Raw genomic sequence first — 17,794 nt, forward strand, 5'->3', positions numbered from 1 at the left:
GTTCTTAAATAAGCACATAAACTCATATGGCCTACTGCTATCACCTCATGTCACTATACCTTATCAATCAAAACAAACTGACAAACAACACAAGTTGCTCCCACTTACCATCATAATTATATAACACTCCTGTAGGGACATAGGAAGAGTTTTGACATGTGCTCTGGTACTCCCCCACTTTCTTCTTATTCTCACCATGGGTCACAGCATCGCACACATCACCATCCAGCTCCCAGGCAGCAGCAAAGAGAGTATGGTCACTGTAATCACAACCTTTTGGTCCCAGAAATTCTAGTTGCCTCTCGCCGTCATATTTTCCACAGAGACCAATGATATAGGACCGGTATGAGAAAGGCATCTGTTGTGGTACATCAAGACAAGTTGTATATAACAACATACTTTTGAGTGTCTATATATACATTCATCACCATCTGTAGGTAATGACTATCTCTTAAAGCAGTTACACACTCAAATATATTCTTTTTGATAGTATAGTTGCTGTTTGTCCTCAAAGGAGTTACTCTCATGGGCCATAGAGGGCTCGATAAGATAGACCAACCAATTTCAAAGAATTCTCTTTTAGTTGGTCTCGGCTAGTATATAGCACACTTTGACACTGATACAGTATAGGACTCAAGGCAAGAGGGCTCTTTCTCTTGTCTATAGCAACTACCTAGGTTCAATTCCCACTCTCAACCTGCAGATGTGGCAACAATGCACTGTATGTCGTTCACTATCATGTCAACCACGCAGTCTGTGAGAGACCCAGTATTGCCAAAACGTAGAAATGTGGCCTGCGGTGTGGAAGTTTTGATGCACAAGATGATCAGGTGCAGAAGCGGCATCTTCATTTTATGGTCTGCCACACTGAGTGTGGAAAAAATGTCCACACACTTTTTAGGGGTTTACTGTATTGTGGTCAGATATATTAGTTTCTTACATTATATGACTCACTGACCTATATTCTCAGACATTGCATATTTATATAATAATGACTGAATAAAGAGCCATCAAAGAATGGTTGTTTGCACCGAATCATGAAGCAGCAGAAGTTGATTGAGCAATGTCTTGTTTGACACGTCGAATGCAGACAACAGAGTGACAGCAGCTTTGGGTTTCCATCTAATTAAGGTACCTTAAATCTATTTAAAATTGTTTTAATAAATGTAAAAAGTGATTGTGATCAACTTAATAAGGTAAGTTTGTGCGATATGATCTTTAGACTGTGAAGGAAAGCATATATCGTTTTATATACGTTAGATTTTACCGATGGTTGAATGACTTTAAAATTTAGGCGAGCGTGGAAGTCATTGGTGTGGAAATATGGCAACAGTTGCGAGACCAAATACTCATTACTCTCATGGTCTTGCGACTAGTAGACGTATCGTTACATTTGTTACAGACTACAAGCTCCTAGTTTTGGCAATCGTGGAAATACCAAACTCAGAAGAAAGTTAAGTGCATAGTTTAAGTCCCAGTGACAGTTTAGTTTTAAAAAATTTCCTAGCTGGTAGCTTAATTCATGAAAGCCGGCGCCGATAACAACATCATTTCTTCCACAAGATGAGAATTAGGTTTGAGTGCTACGGTGCATTCTTAAGTTAGCCGACAAACATTGTTTAATTATATTGAAGTAATAATTTTTAAACTGTTGTTCTTGAAGATCATTGGTATACAATCTTTTCTGTTAATAGTTATCATGGGCTACTTAGTAGATATGCTAGGCCACTTCAATTTGAATAATAATAGCCTAAGTGTTCATTTACGACCGCCGATACGGCATCACATAGAGCCATAAGCGGCTTTTGATAGCGCTCAACTTCCAAACCTTGGTACTGAATAAGCCAATTGGTTAGTTTTAGTACTTTATTACTGAACTAAATAGTATTTTGTGATAATGTTCCCCAATTATTATTAATACCAGGGAACTTGTACTGTATCAGATTATACAATATTTTCTGCACTGACCTACTTTTAGCAGGTACTGCTCTGCTGATAGAGGCGTCGTTAGGGAAACATATGATGCCTGTTTGCCTACTTGATTATTAAACTTTTACATTGCATATAATGGGCATTGAAATTATACTACATTCATGTACCTAGCTTATTAAAAAGTTTCCTTTGGCAAAATCTTTTCACTGAAGTACTTTCTTATGTAGCCTATAGCTGTACCTGTGACTTGCAGTAGCCCAGGCCTGGTAAACACATTAGATTTACAGTACTGTATACAGTTAGCCTGAATGGCATAACATTCAAGATTTACTTTTCAAGTAAAAAATTATATACAGTAGTGATTATATAATTTGGTACATAACCACTACCCTAGAAGAAAAAACCCAGCTACTCAACAGTTTTGGGACCTGAGTATCAGGGCTAACAGTATATGTACAACAATATGGCTACATACTTGTGCCAAAATTAACCTAATTTGTTACCTGTGTTTAAGTTAATACACATATCTAGCACATCTAACATTTTATGAGAATAAATCATAACATTATATTACAGCTACACACTTGTGACCAAGTTAGTCTGTAATACTGAGTGTACTATCTATACAGTGATTGTAGATGGTTAGTACCAAGTAGTTTCTAATAAAACTTTTATATCACTACAGGGCCACTATTATGCAAGACCCACATACAGTATTAAGTGTGCCACAGTGAATTGATAGGTTTGTTTTTCACCAGTGGGTACAGCCCATACCACCTGCCATGAACATAGCCCTTGTAGAAATAAAGGGGAATATGGTTGGTTGCCAGACATGTGTGAGATTTGTAACATGCTCCTGGCAACAAGTTTTAAGATTGAAATAGCTCGCTTTAAACTCTCATTGGGTCCTACGTTTCAGTAGGGGTAAGGAAGGAGATTACTGTAAATCATTTCCAGCAAAACTCCAGCAGAGTATATTTCCATCCTTTTCCGAGCAGAACCTATGTTTGGGCCAAAACCCGAAAGCATCGGTTCCTAGTACCTCCCGAGTCAACTCCGCTGTTGGAGAAGAGGAGTCTTTACTTGGGGGAGATGTCCCTTTTATCAAACATGAAGTGGATGTTACCACTGAAACTGCCCTGCTGAACCCGGAAAGACCAGGGACACAGCTTTCAGCTGTATATGGGAGAGATGCCTCAAAAAGAAATCTATGTCCCATGCAGCTATCAGATACTGAAGGGGATCATAGTAGGATCCACCTAACCCCAGCTGAAGTGCCTATATCTTCTGAAGGGCATAGTAATTCACCCAGGACTTCTGTTCTTTGGTTGCTGGTCTGTTGCAGTACAGCTGCCGGGGTGCAATCAGATTGCGCAAGCTCCCCTAACAGGGAAATACCATTTGCTGCATTTGCTGACTTCTGTAAGGAAATTATGAGCAGTATCAAAGATGTCCTTGCTACTGAATGTCATTATGTCAGGGACATTATCCATGATTCCAAACAGGAAATCAGGTCAGTCCTGGACACCAAACTAGATGCAAGGTTTAAGAATATCTCAGCCTTTAACCAAAAGAATATAGTGGCTGCACAGTCTGCCCAAGCAGAGTTTGGTGTTAGAACTCTGACTGGTAGCAATAATATGGCCAGTTCAGACTACAAAACTTCAAATCAAAAGATAATAGGGATTCCAATAACCGCCCCTGATGATACTGATAATCCTTGGCGCGATGCCTCAATGTGTATCTTTTCTCCTGATGGTAAACACCCAATTAATGAAAGGAACACGTAGAATTTTGAGACAGAGTAGCATTTCCTAATAGGCACTGAGAAACTGCTGAAAGAGATGGTTATCCTACCTACGAATGTAGCATTGAAAGATATAGAAGAAACTCTTTACCAGGTTAAAGGAAAATGGAGCTCTACAGCTATTTTGGATAAGACCCAAATTGCTCACCGGGTAGCCCCAGGCTTCTGTCCCCTCAACTTTAAAATAATTAATCATGTGAAGGCAGATTTTCAGAATTTTGTGGTAACTGGGAAACAAGAGCCAATGGCAGAGCTAAAGCCATTTGCCTCTATCATCCCCGTGTCTGACAATTCCACTAAGGAATGGGCAATGCTTGTCCTTTCTTTTGAAAGGAGAAAGCTCCTTCTGGACGTGGCTACTCAACAATTTGGGACCCCTATGAGAAAAATCTCAGAGGGAACAGCCTTGGATGAATTTCATGCCAGGCTCCACCCCCTTAGTATTATAACCTCTAGTACCTTGCTGGAAGCTGCCATGAAAAGGCTTTCAGAATCTTCCAAAACAATTTTTGCTGTTGTGGCCAAATCACTTATGCGGATGCTATGGGGAGCACTCTATGATTTTCTAGTGTCACACAAAGCCTCAACTCAAGGAACAAGCCTGACAACAGAACTGTACTGTATACACACTCCTTGGAAAACGGGAACGTTATGACTCAGAGTCACATAAGTCTCCAGTCACCCCCTCAAGGGTTCTCTCAAAAACAGACGGGGAAACAGCAGCAAAAGCGACCCTTTCGAAGCATCCAAAGATGCTCTTACCGGGGAAAAGGAAAAGCAACTCCTGGAATACCTATCAAAGGCAAAGGAAGAGGTGGAGCCCAATAGGAATTGTATGGTCAGGGGTCGGCTTCTACAGCATCACATGCAATGGAAGACCTCCCCTTGGGGACACGGTAATATCTTCAACAGGCTAGGGTGGTGACTGTCTCATCTTCCAACCCCCTTTAAAGAGGTTTTCCAAAAACCAGACCCCTTTTTGGAAGATTACGTGCAGAAGGCCCTTTTAAGGGGGCCATACAGAAACAAGCGTATATTCACCACCAAGCACGTCTCTTCAGTGTCCCCAAGAAGGATTCCTCCAAATGGAGGGTGATCCTCGACCTACCAAAATTGAGCAAACACATTGTTTGCCACAAGTTTCGGATGACTATTGTTGCCCAAGTACATTCAGTCATTCCACAAGGGACCTGGAACGTTTCTGTAAACCTGAAAGATGCATACTGGCACGTCCCTATCGCCATTCCCTTCCGCCCCTTCCTAGGGTTCTGGATGGGGAAGGAAATGTACAGCTTTAAAGTCATAAAGTCATGCCCTTTGGGCTAAACACTGCCCAAGAGTTCTTATAAAATTAGCAGCAGTACAGTAGTTACCCAAGAACTCAGGAAAGAAGGAATTCAACTGGTAGCCTACCTAGACGATTGGCTAATCTGGGGGTCCACCAGAAAAGTGCTTACGAAATCTAAGGGTGGTAGTCAACAGACTCCAGTCAAAAGGTTTTCTAATAAATTGGAATAAATCCCGCCTTACACCCCAGCAGACGTTTTCAGTGTCTGGAACTTTGTTAGGATACTCTTCACATACATTTGTCTCTTCCCACAAATATTGCAACTAAAAAATGTAAAAAAATTTTAGCTACCGCATGCAAGAAAACAGATTTGCAATCAGCTTCATCAAAGGAATCAAAAAGTTAGGGAGATACTACAGCCATGGACTTGGAAGGGGTCTCTGGCAAAACAGGTCACCCTGACTCCCCCGTCTGTATGAGTAATAATACACACAGATGCCTCCTTGACAAGTTGGGGAGGTCATTGGGAGGATCGTCAGGTAGCAGGGAGGTGGTCACCTCCTCTGAGGAAGTGTCATATCAACTTTCTGGAGCTGATGGCTGTCTTTCTGTCTCTCAGAAAACCGAAACCTCCAAAAGGGACACACATTTTGTTGGTCCTAGACAACAGGACTGCAATGTCCTGCATCAACAGTCAGGTTCACATTAACCTCCTCTCAATACAGTGATGCTATCCATCCTTCGGATGAAACAAATGAAGAAGTGGCACTTGCCTGTAATTCGTCTCACAGGGTCTCTCAATGTAATAGCAGACTCTCTATCAAGGGAAACAACAGCCTCAACATGGCAGATGTTAGACAATCACTCTTTTCAATTAATTGCCAATATGCTTCCACATCTGGAAATGGACCTGTTTGCCACATGCAAGAACCACCAACTTAGTGTGTATGTCTCTCTAAACTTGGACAATCAAGCAATAGCAAGAGATGCATTCCTACAAGACTGGAACAAATGGAGGACGATATACCTTTTTCCTCCATTGTCCCAGATTTTGAAGGCTTTGAACAAGCTTCTAACCTTCAAAGGAACCACTTACTTAATAGGCCCAAATTGGCCAAACAGGCATTGATTCCTATTACTTCAACAACTGGCAAGGAACTCAATTCCATTACCGTACGCTGTTCTATCCCAGACAGTAGGAGGGAAAGCCATCTATGCATTCTCCTTTCTGAGCCGAGACTTTCATGTATGGATTTTTTAAAATCTTGTCTACCTTGAAAATTACTCACCCAACATTGCTAGGTAACTAGTGCAAAAATTACGGACATCTTCTATTCAACAGTACCAGCCCGTATGGAATGTATGGCTAGATTATAACCATGGTTAGATTATACCCATGCAGAGAGCCCAGCTGAGATCTCTATTGAAACACTTCTACATTTTCTTATACAGTACTGTATATCTTTTTGAAGACAAGTTCTTGCTGTTACAATAATCATGGCATACAAAGCAGCAATAATGGAACCCTTGCTTTATGGATCTGGCATTGATTCTAATATAGAAATTGTTACTTCCATTCTCTGATCTTTTGCATCACAAAGACCTGCTCCTGCAAAGCTTCCAATTACCTGGTCCCTGAATAAGGTGTTTAGGCTTCTGTCAACCCCTCAATTCATTGGGCCCAATACAACCACAACTAAATGCTGCAAAAGGCGATCTTCTTGACTGCTATGGCATCAGTAGCTCATATTAATGAACTGGGCTTTCTTAGATGAGGACATTACATCACTCAAACAGCTAACCATCATTTACTATTGGCCCCTGGCCCATCATTCTGGGCGAAGAATAAGAACCCTTTAAAGAGGAAGTCTCCTATTCTGATAAGGAAGTTCAATTTACCAGATAAAACATTATGCCTGGTTCAAGCACTTGAGGTTTACCTAGAGGTCATGGTAAACATCCCAGAGGGTCCGATTTTCTTACACCCTAGCACAAACAAACCACTCTCTCTACATGGGGTGAGAATAATTTTAGTGTCCCTTATTAAAAAGGCAGACCGCCACCCCTTTCCTAAGTCGCATCGTTGGCTTTCTTCAGAAATGTTTCTTTCGAAGAAGTCTCAGAGTGTACCAGGCTGTCATCAGAAACAGTACACTTAAAACGTTATTGCCATGAGCTTCAACAAATTCAACCACACTGTGTATCAGTAGGTGGTATGGTTAGTCCTGACCCCATAGGCACTACAGCGGAAAACCAGGGGTCTTCTTGTATACTAAAGATATCGCTGGAAAATGTGCAACAGTACCGCAACCAAACCCAGCATATTAGGTAAGTTACTTTAGAACTACAGTACATCTAAATAATTGTAAGTTTGTGTTTTGTTTCATGTTTACCTGGGTTGTTGGGATTGAAATTGAAGAGCTTAAGCCATTTCGTCACCTGTCAACTTTGGTAAGCTCCTTTGAGGATGAACAGTGGCTACGATATCAAAAAACAGGTTTTGACATAGGAAAAACCTATTTTTGGTAGCTGCTGAGTCCTTAAACCCACCCACTTTCCCTGACGAAAAGGCATGGGATTTGGTGAATAGTTATCCTGCATAGACCTGAAAGAGAGTAATGAGTATTTAGTCTCGCGCAGACTGCATGGTTGACACGATACACAATAGTGAACAATGTATAATGGGCTGTTGCCACATCTGCAGGTTGAGAGTAGGAACTGAACCTAGTTAGTCACTGTAGGCAAGAGAAAGAGCCCTCTTCCCTTGGGTCCTATACTGTACTCTATCAGTGTTAACGTGCACTGTATACTGGCTGAGACCAACTAAAAGAGCATTCTTTGAAATCAGTTGATCCACCGTATGGGGCCCCTCTATGGACCCATGAGAGTAACTCCTTTGAGGACTCACAGCAGCTACCAAAAATAGGTTTTTCCAACATTCTTGGTTGGACATGAAATTAAATGATGTTAATAGATGTGAGAATTTGGGAATTGTATACACATCATTGTTGATTTAATCTATCTGGTATTTTGCCTGCACGGTACTTCACTCCAGAAGCATTTTTTACTTTCAAGTATGGGTATTCTTTTCTGTATATACTTGTACAGGATTAACTGTCTAATATAAATTTTATGGCATCACAATTACCACTGTGTTTATAGGAGGTTTATAGATTTTTTACTTTTTGCATTTGAATGTATGCACTGTTGGAGTAAGAAAAATAATCCCAAAATTACATTTTATCCCAAACTCACCTCTATCTCCACTTTATTGGAAACCTTGACAGCGATCCCTATGTTCAGTATGAGCAAAACAGCATTGCCTAAAGAGACAAATTGGTATGTTTCACTCATTTCACTCGGAGCTTCATCATTAACCTGGAGTAAAATGAGTACCAGGGTTAGAAGGAAACCAATAAGAGAGCTAAGTACTCACTTAAAAAATGCCAAGACAAAAGGACATGGTGAAAATAACATGGGGTCACATGACTGACCTACATCATGAATGAAATATTGTTCCCCTGCAAAACCTACTGGGTCTACAAGAGTCACTTTAATAATAATAATAATAATAATAATAATAATAATAATAATAATAATAATAATAATTGCTCAACTAGAAAGTTTTAATCACAGAATCACTACTAGGGCAGATAATTGCAGTAAGATAAAAATTTCAACAGGACTCCACTAGTCCAGCAACTAAGAGAAGCAGTAAAATTGTCAATCAATGCATATGTGAAACAAGTTCTTGAAAAATAATTTGTGTAAACGAAACTGTTGAGAGGTGACTGGAAATCCACAAGAAACTCACTTGGATTGAGGAGCTAGACAGGTCAAACTTTAGTCCTCTGTCAACCCACAACACCTTGGCTTCCCATCGGTCATTGTGGCGAACATGGATTTGGATGGAGTTGGTGGAAAAATCCACAGCTGCCACTTTCCAGCAGCTGTTCGGCTCAAAAGGGAACTTCTCTCCGTCAAACGTATGGACCTTTACACAACACATGAAAATAATAATAGGCCAATAATGTGATATATCCTTTCAGTAATTTAAAAGATATTAACTTAGTGCTTGAAACTTTTTTTCTTATTTTTATGGATTCATAACATACAAACAAAAAACAGATACGTGCATAGTCACCTACTGTTATGCATTATACATATGTGCATGGTCACCTACTGTTATACATTATACATACTAAAGTATCTCTCTTCATAAAAAGATTCTTTTATTCAAACTGATTACCTTTTAAAAGGGTTGACCCATGTAACTGAAAAATTATTAGGTATATCTCTGGACAAGGAGTCCCTGCCTTTACCTGTCTCAATAACAGAAAAAATCGCTCATAATTTCACGATAGCTTTCTCATACCAGGGAACCAAAGCTGCTATTTCTTAAGAAATAGGATGCTTTTAAACATATGCACACTATTCACATAAGCAAACAAACACACATACAAACATACAAAATGAAATCGTATCCTTGCCTTGCCAGTAGAGACAGCACATGCTCCTGGATTCCTACCATTGAGGACATGATGAGTCAGCATCTCACGGGGTGATGCTGGGAATCCTAAGAAAGGTGGAACTGATACACTATAGATTGCCAACTCCCGTGGCAGGTATGCATAAATTGTCCAGATGTCTGAATCAATGTTTCTGATGACAGAAAAAAGAAATTTTGGTTACTGAATATTTCATTTATCAACCTCATAGAGTGTGTTTTCCTCCCTTCCCCCAACTCTCTCTCAAACACCTAACACTCAAAGCATTTCTCCATTTGCTATTCTAATTAGTAGAAGTATAACATTTTATAATTTCTTTTCCCTTACCCTTGCTACGAAGTTATTTGCATTTTTCAATGTAAATGGGTATACAGTACTGTATATATATAATTTCACAAAATTGCAAGTATGAATAAAACTAGACATCGTGTGGGCAGAATGTGTCTAACCTACTTGGACTACCTAATACTGTGCACAGAAGTACAGTAGTAATGAGCTTAAATAGCATGTAGCCATATTTCTACCTTTGAGCATTTTTATTCTGGCCAAAGCAATAAAGTTAAGAAATTAGTTTTCACATTAATGTTCATACGAACATTATGTGTATGCATCTTGAATATACTTATGACGAAACATATCATTAGGAATATAGACAAGAAATTGAAATATCCTGATTCTGTACTAAAACAACAGAGAAATTTACATCACAAAATCCCTGCTTGTACTACCATATAGTAATAATTTCAAAGATATTCCCCATTCCCTTAAGAAAATTTAAACATAATAAACCCCCCGTATTCGCAGGGGATGCGTACCACAACAACCCCGCAAATAGCTAAAATCCGCAATACTTAAAACCCCTCTAAAAACACTTAAAACTGCCTATTTTTATAGTTTAAAAAAAAAACTCTAAAAATGCTTATTCCTGAGTACTTTAATAGTTTTATCACAAAAAGTGCATTTAGTCATGAAAATGATATGAAAATACAGTAATTAGTGAATATTTCTCAGTGAAAAATACAGCAAATAGGCGAATTTTCCGCGAATAATGTGTATATACGTTCCACAGAGAAATCGACGAATAGGTGAGTCCGCGAATAGTGAGACCACGAATACGGGGGGTTTACTGTAATACATTTAAGCATAATAATAATACATTGAAACAAGAATTTATGAAGAATTCTCCCAACAATACTAAAAGATGAGTACTGTATATCAAATCCATTTTAAGTCATGTTTCAGCTTTTATGTTTCAGACAAGTATATTCATTATAAATGATAACGCACTTTTTTGCCCTGATTTGAACAGTCTCTGATATACGATCTTCAGGGTAGTAGCGATGTTGTGGTGGGATTCTTGCTGTTGTCCAGTCATAGAGGAGATGTATAAATGCTTTCCATGATTCTGGAAAATTCTGAAAAGACAGAATTGCAATTACTTTATTTATGTATGTGTGATATATATATATACATATATATATATATATATATATATATATATATATATATATATATATATATATATATATATATATATATATATACATATATGTACAATATATTATATATATAATATAGATTATTTATATATATATATAAATACAGTATATATACATATATATATATATATATATATATATATATATATATATATATATATATATATATATATATATATATATATATATATATATATATATATATATATATATATAGGTCGTCCTTAATCTTTTGTTTAGTAACCCTTTCACGGTTATTCTCAATTTTAGTTTACCATATATTCTGTTACCTTTCATTTTAATGTAATGATTTAAAAAAAAATTTTGTTCTTTAATTCTAATGTTTGTGTACATTACTGAACTTTTTGGATGAATAATTTTCAGCTTTTCAATTCTTAACTTTCAGTTTTAGTTTTTACGATTTTACAAAGAATTTTATTTTTCATTTTAACAGCCCTGATGACGTAATTAATTTGATAATTACGAAACGTTGGAATAAAGTCAGCTTGTATATCTGTGTATACTCTGCCCTTCATTGATGGTTTATATATATATATGTATATATATATGTCTATAGCTTACAAAATACTGTTAATACACAATTTTCTTCAGTTATATCATCATAGTGAGGTTTTTATTTAACACTCCTATTTATTTTTGTTGTGATTTTTCCTTTTGTCCATGCACATTTTAAAATAATTCTTGACAATTCCTTACCTTTGGCCAGGTGCCTTCTAGTGTGAATGTGTCATACAACTGTGAGGTTATTATATCCTTTAGAGGGAATTCTGGGTTGTATGCGCATCCTTTCTCCAATTTGTCTCTCACGAAGTTCATCTGATCTCTTGATATTCTCATATTTCCCTGTGTTAAATAAATATGAAGACTGTACAATCAGCTATAAAAATTATTAAACAAATGCAACACATGAAAACAAGGTGGATAAGAAATGAAAAATGAATATAAATATTTATACTATGCTATATACACAAATATGTTTTTACATATACTGCATACACATTCAGTCATACATACAAGCATATACATTCATATACAATGTTTATATATATATATATATATATATATATATATATATATATATATATATATATATATATATATATATATATATATACAGGCAGTCCCAGTTTCTGACGGTTCCGGTTTCTGACGGTTCCGACTTCTGGCGTTCGAGGTTCTGGCGCTTTTCAAATATATTCATCAGAAATTATTTCCCGGCTAATGACGCATGTTCGGGGTTCTGACGCGTCGTGCGCTGATCCGACGGAAGAAATATGGCCCCAAAACGGCAGAATAATCATAATTTGAAGGTTTTTTTACGTAAAACGCAATAATAATGCAGTTTACGTCGTTTTCAATGCACCCAGAGCATTAAAAGTAAGGTTTTCTTATGATTTTGACAATTTTCGACGATTTTCCGGCTTACGACGATTTTCGGGTTCTGACGCGGCGCAAAGAACGGAACCCCCGTCGTAAACCAGGGATACTATATATATATATATATATATATATATATATATATATATATATATATATATATATATATATATATATATATATATATATATATATATATATATATATTGTGCAGCATTACTAAAGTAAACTTATACTTCTCTTACCTTTATATCCAAAATTAAGTTTTCCTCTTCACATGATCTACCTTCCCAAACCTTTCCCAAAAGTTGTGAATTGAAGTCCTCGTTCAGAATTTCTTCTATCGAGGTCAATGGAAGGATATCTGGCCTTTGAAAGCCAACATCAAAGCAAGTCTGTAAGCAATTAAGTGATTTTAATGTTAGCATTTCTGTTACTGTTTTCCAAACTCAGACTGGTATCTTTGATCTTAGTATCAGGGCCGGATTAAGCTGATGGGAGGCCTGGAGCCCACTCTGGTGGGAGGCCCCCTTTCCAACTCCTATTGCATACACTACAAACTATAGTCTAATTAATCTAGTAGACAAAATAAAGTAATACTAATATATTAGTAGGACAGTTTTATTTAGGAAATACTACAATAGGACTATTCTTCTGATGTTATTAACCCTTTAACGCCTAAGCCCTATTTACAAAAACGTCTCCCGTATGCCGGCGGCGTTCGGTGAGTTAGCGCCGAAGCGGAAAAAAAGTTTTTTTCAAAAAATCACAGCACACTTAGTTTTTAAGATTAAGAGTTCATTTTTGGCTCATTCTTTTTGTCATTGCCTGAAGTTTAGTATGCAACCATCAGAAATAAAAAAATATCATTATCATATATAAATATTGGAATATATGACAGCGAAAAAAAAAACTTGTATATAATTGTATACAAATCGCGCTGTAAGCAAAACGGTTAAAGCTAATGAGTTAATTTTTTTTAGTTGTATTGTACACTAAATTGCGATGATTTTGGTATATAACAAATTTTAAAACGATCAAAGCAACACAGAAAATATTATCACAAAATGATGCATGAATTCGTAACGCTCGGACGTAAAAAAATGTTTTTTTCAAAAATTCACCATAAATCGAAATATTGTGCTAGAGACTTCCCGTTTGTTGAAAAATGAAGCTAATTGATTGAATATTACTAGACTGTAAATGTTTTAGCTTACAATTGCAGTTTTCGACCACTTCGGTCGAGTTAAAGTTGACCGAAAGTCAAATTTTTTCTATTTATCGTGATTTATATGGAAATATTTCAAAACTGATAAAAGCTACAGCCCTGAGTTATTTTTTGTTGTATTGTACATGAAATTGCGCACATTTTCATATATAAAACTGTATGTAACGACTAATTTAAAGCGGTGCAAATATTACGACAACGAGACGAAAGAATTTCTGAGATGTTCGGCCGAGTTACCGCGCAGACGTAAGGAAAATGTTTTTTTAAAAAATTCACCATAAATCGAAATATTGTGCTAGAGACTTCCAATTTATTGCAAAATGAAGTTAAACGATTGAATATTACTAGAATGTAAGAGTTTTACCTTACAATTGCGTTTTTTTACCATTTCGGTCGAGTTAAAGTTGACTGAAGGTTGAAATTTTGGCAGTTATCGTGATTTATGTGAGAATATTTCAAAACTGATAAAAGCTACAACCATGAGCTATTTTCGGTTGTATTCTACATGAAATTGCGCACATTTTCATATATAAAAGTTTATGTAACGACTAATGTAAAACGATGCAAACATTACGACAACATGACGAAAGAATTTCTGAGATGTTCGGCGAGTTACAGCAGCAGAGGCGTAAGGAAAAAATTTTTTTTTTCAGAAATTCACCATAAATCGAAATATTGTGCTAGAGACTTCCAGTTTGTTGCAAAATAAAGGTACATGATTGAATATTACTAGAATTTATAAGAGTTTTAGCTTATAATTGCGTTTTTTTACCATTACGGTCGAGTTAAAGTTGACCGAAGCTTGAAATTTTGGCAGTTATCGTGATTTATATGAAAATATTTCAAAACTGATAAAAGCTACAACCATGAGTTATTTTCTGTTGTATTCTACATGAAATTGCACACATTTCCATATATAAAACTTTATGTAACGACTAATATAAAACAGTGCAAACATTATGACAACGTGACGAAAGAATTTCTGGCGCGGACGTAAGGAAAAAGTTTTTTCAAAAATTCACCATAAATCGAAATATTGTGCTAGAGACTTCCAATTGGTTGAAAAATTAAGGTAAATGATTGAATATTACTAGATCGTAAGAGTTTTAGCTTAAAATTGCGTTTTTTGACCATTTCGGTCGAGTCAAAGTTGACCGAAGGTTGAAATTTTGGCAGTTATCGTGATTTATATGAAAATATTTCCAAACTGATAAAAGCTACAACCATGGGTTCTATTTTGCTGTATTGTACATGAAATTGTGCACATTTTCACATATAAAACTTTATGTAACGGCTAATATAGAACAGTGCAAAAATTATGACAAAATGACGAAAGAATTTATGAAATTTTCGGCTGAGTTACCGCCCATGCGTAAGAAAAAGTTTTTTTCAAAAATTCACCATAAATCGAAATATTGTGCTAGAGACTTCCAATCTGTTGCAAAATGAAGGTACATGGTTGAATATTACTAGAATGTAAGAGTTTTAGCTTACAATTGCGTTTTTCGACCATTTCGGTCGAGTCAAAGTTGACCGAAGGTTGAAATTTTTGTAGTCGGCGTGCAGTGCGTCCACTCGGCACCCAACAGACAATTTTAGTCGACGTATGATACGTCCAATAGGCGTTTAAGGGTTAATATGCATAAACACAAAATAAAATAAGCATAAGTTGTTCTTACCATATTTTTTTACACATTTACAGTTAAAATTATTTTTATATAAAAATAACGATGTAACTAACACATATAATTATAATAGCTCATTCTTTCTTATGGAGTTATATGTATAGCCAGGATTACTTTCTCGACACTTTTCTTGATATAAGTGCCTGATTACAATACTAACCTTATTAAATTAAAATGTATTGTTTTTATTGGTGGGAGGCCCATTCTTGGTGGGTGGCCCGGGGCCTAGGCCCCTGGGGCCCCCCACCTTAATCCGGCCCTGCTTAGTATGTCTAACATGTACTTTAAATAATAATGTCCTGAATTCAGTGAATGTTCTGAATTCAGTGACTCTGGGGTTCTGTGCATGTAAAATGTGAGAGGAAATTACAATAATGACCAAAATTCCTGTTCCCAAATGGTATCCTTGACAACAGCATTTGTATGTGAGAAATAATGGTTTGGTATTCTATAAAATTAGGGTTGAGCTTCCTCTCTCTGACATGATATCCCTCATCTGAAACTGGCATATCTGTTCTAAGCATGTGCAAAGAGGAAAATAGTTACTGGAGCCCTGGGACTGTGTTTGGTCTCTGTTACTAATCCTATAAACTCAGAGACTAGTATCCCTGATTTATGCATGTGTATTATGTAAAAAATAATGCCATGAACACTGTGTCTGCAAAGTTGGAATGCCTTTTGTACACTTTTGAAAATCTAAGAATGGTACTTCTGATCTAAGATTATGTAGTACCTGTACTTGGGAAATAATAATCATACTACAGAGACAGTGGGACTGATTGTCAACTTACATTCTAAAGTTCAAGACTGATATACCTGAACTATGCATAAGTAACTAGTGAGAAATATTGGACAAAATTCAGCAACTATGGGGCTAGTGTTCCAGTTGCTGATCTTCCTAACTCTGAGGCTAGTATCCTTGATCTATGTACAGTATACATACTGTACATAACAGGAAATAAAACAGTACAATCAAATTCCGTGACTTCAAAGTTGGCTTTCCTGCTACTATTCTTTTAACCTCAGAGACAGATATCCTTGATGTATGAATGTCAGTTAGGTGAAAAATTCTGCCCTCAATCCTGTGAGTATGGTGATGGTCCTACTGTTGCTAATTTATCCAGTTCTGATGCTGCTTTCCTTGATGTATCCATATCTAACAAGGATAAAATGATGTCCAGAATTCTGATACAGCGTTTTTGATCTTCCTGTTACTGACCTGCTAAACTTTGAGACAGGTGTAGCTGATCTGTGCATATCTAATAGGTAAAGAAATAATGAAAAAAAAAAAAAAAATTTTTGCTACAGGGTTCATTTTCATATTAGTCATCTCTAAATTCTCTGTCTTGTATCCATGATGTAACGATACCTAAATGGTGAAATAATGATCTAAATTAAGCGAATATGAAATTAAATCTTCCTGCAATTGATCTAACAAATTCTAATACTGCACTAATATACCTAAGCGATGCATACCTTATGAAAGTCTTGTGTTTTGAAGTCTATCTCAAGGAATTAGTAGTGCCACCACCTATGTTTGAAATTGTGGCAATGCTACTGCTTCTGCTTTCTGTTTGCTGCTAAAAACTTTTTCTGATAAATTCCAACGATAATTTGGTCTATACTGTACACCTAACTTATGAGCTTTTCTTACAGCATGTAACCAAAAATATCAAAGCATTTAAATTGTTATGGAGTGGACTCCAAAATTCACCCACTGTTAGAACAATTGGTCCCAAAATTAAATAGATTTTACTGGCCAAAAATGCCCAAAATATCTTGCAAATAAATGGCTTTAAGACTTTGTAACTCGAATGGAAATTGTTCATAGTCTTTCACTGGAAATTTAAAAACATCTGTACTAACCATATATGTTTGACTGGCAAGTCCCATGGGAATATCGAGATAAGATAGCAGTTTTAGTCTGGTGTCTCGCATCTCTGGGGAGCCATTTTCAATGATCATTGCATACACCTTGTACTTAAAATAAACTGATCCTGATATCCCCATGCTTAGGCCAATTGTCTTGACGTCACCCACGCCTAGAAAAGAGGTAATCAGAATGAGTTGGGGGGTGGGGAGGACGATAACTATGACTCGAATTTTGAGTTGGATGTAACTAAAAGGAGAGAGAGAGAGAGAGAGAGAGAGAGAGAGAAAGCTATTTTGCTTAGTTTTCAAAAAGAAGAGCTGTAAATTCATCTAATGAGAGAAATAAAATGTTAAATCTTAAAATGAAGATAATTTGCGCTGCAATTAGGGAAAGTTGTTCCAACATATATATAAACACACATAGCACACAACACAAATATATATACAGTACTGTATACAGTATATATATATTATATATATATATTATATACAGTACCTGTATACATACATATATATATATATATATATATATATATATATATATATATATATATATATATATATATATATATATATA

At 36.3% G+C, this 17,794-nt stretch overlaps 1 protein-coding gene across 3 annotated transcripts in view; it reads right to left on the bottom strand.

Moving 5' to 3' along the window:
- LOC136848660 (hemolymph clottable protein-like) overlaps positions 1–17,794 on the bottom strand; it is a 91,528-nt gene that overhangs the window by 3,682 nt on the left and 70,052 nt on the right. For 2 of the 3 annotated variants that reach the window (XM_067121095.1, XM_067121094.1), the window contains exons 28-35: positions 17,212–17,387; positions 12,678–12,827; positions 11,752–11,898; positions 10,823–10,950; positions 9,518–9,689; positions 8,842–9,021; positions 8,283–8,405; positions 109–358 (exon numbers count right to left, since the gene is read on the bottom strand). In XM_067121095.1, the coding sequence (XP_066977196.1) occupies positions 109–358; positions 8,283–8,405; positions 8,842–9,021; positions 9,518–9,689; positions 10,823–10,950; positions 11,752–11,898; positions 12,678–12,827; positions 17,212–17,387 (1,326 nt within the window). Of the gene's footprint in view, positions 1–108; positions 359–8,282; positions 8,406–8,841; positions 9,022–9,517; positions 9,690–10,822; positions 10,951–11,751; positions 11,899–12,677; positions 12,828–17,211; positions 17,388–17,794 lie in introns of those variants that run through there. The other variant, XR_010856088.1, reaches the window with a different exon arrangement.

Source organism: Macrobrachium rosenbergii, chromosome 19, assembly GCF_040412425.1.
Source record: "Macrobrachium rosenbergii isolate ZJJX-2024 chromosome 19, ASM4041242v1, whole genome shotgun sequence".
Lineage (NCBI taxonomy): Eukaryota > Metazoa > Arthropoda > Malacostraca > Decapoda > Palaemonidae > Macrobrachium > Macrobrachium rosenbergii.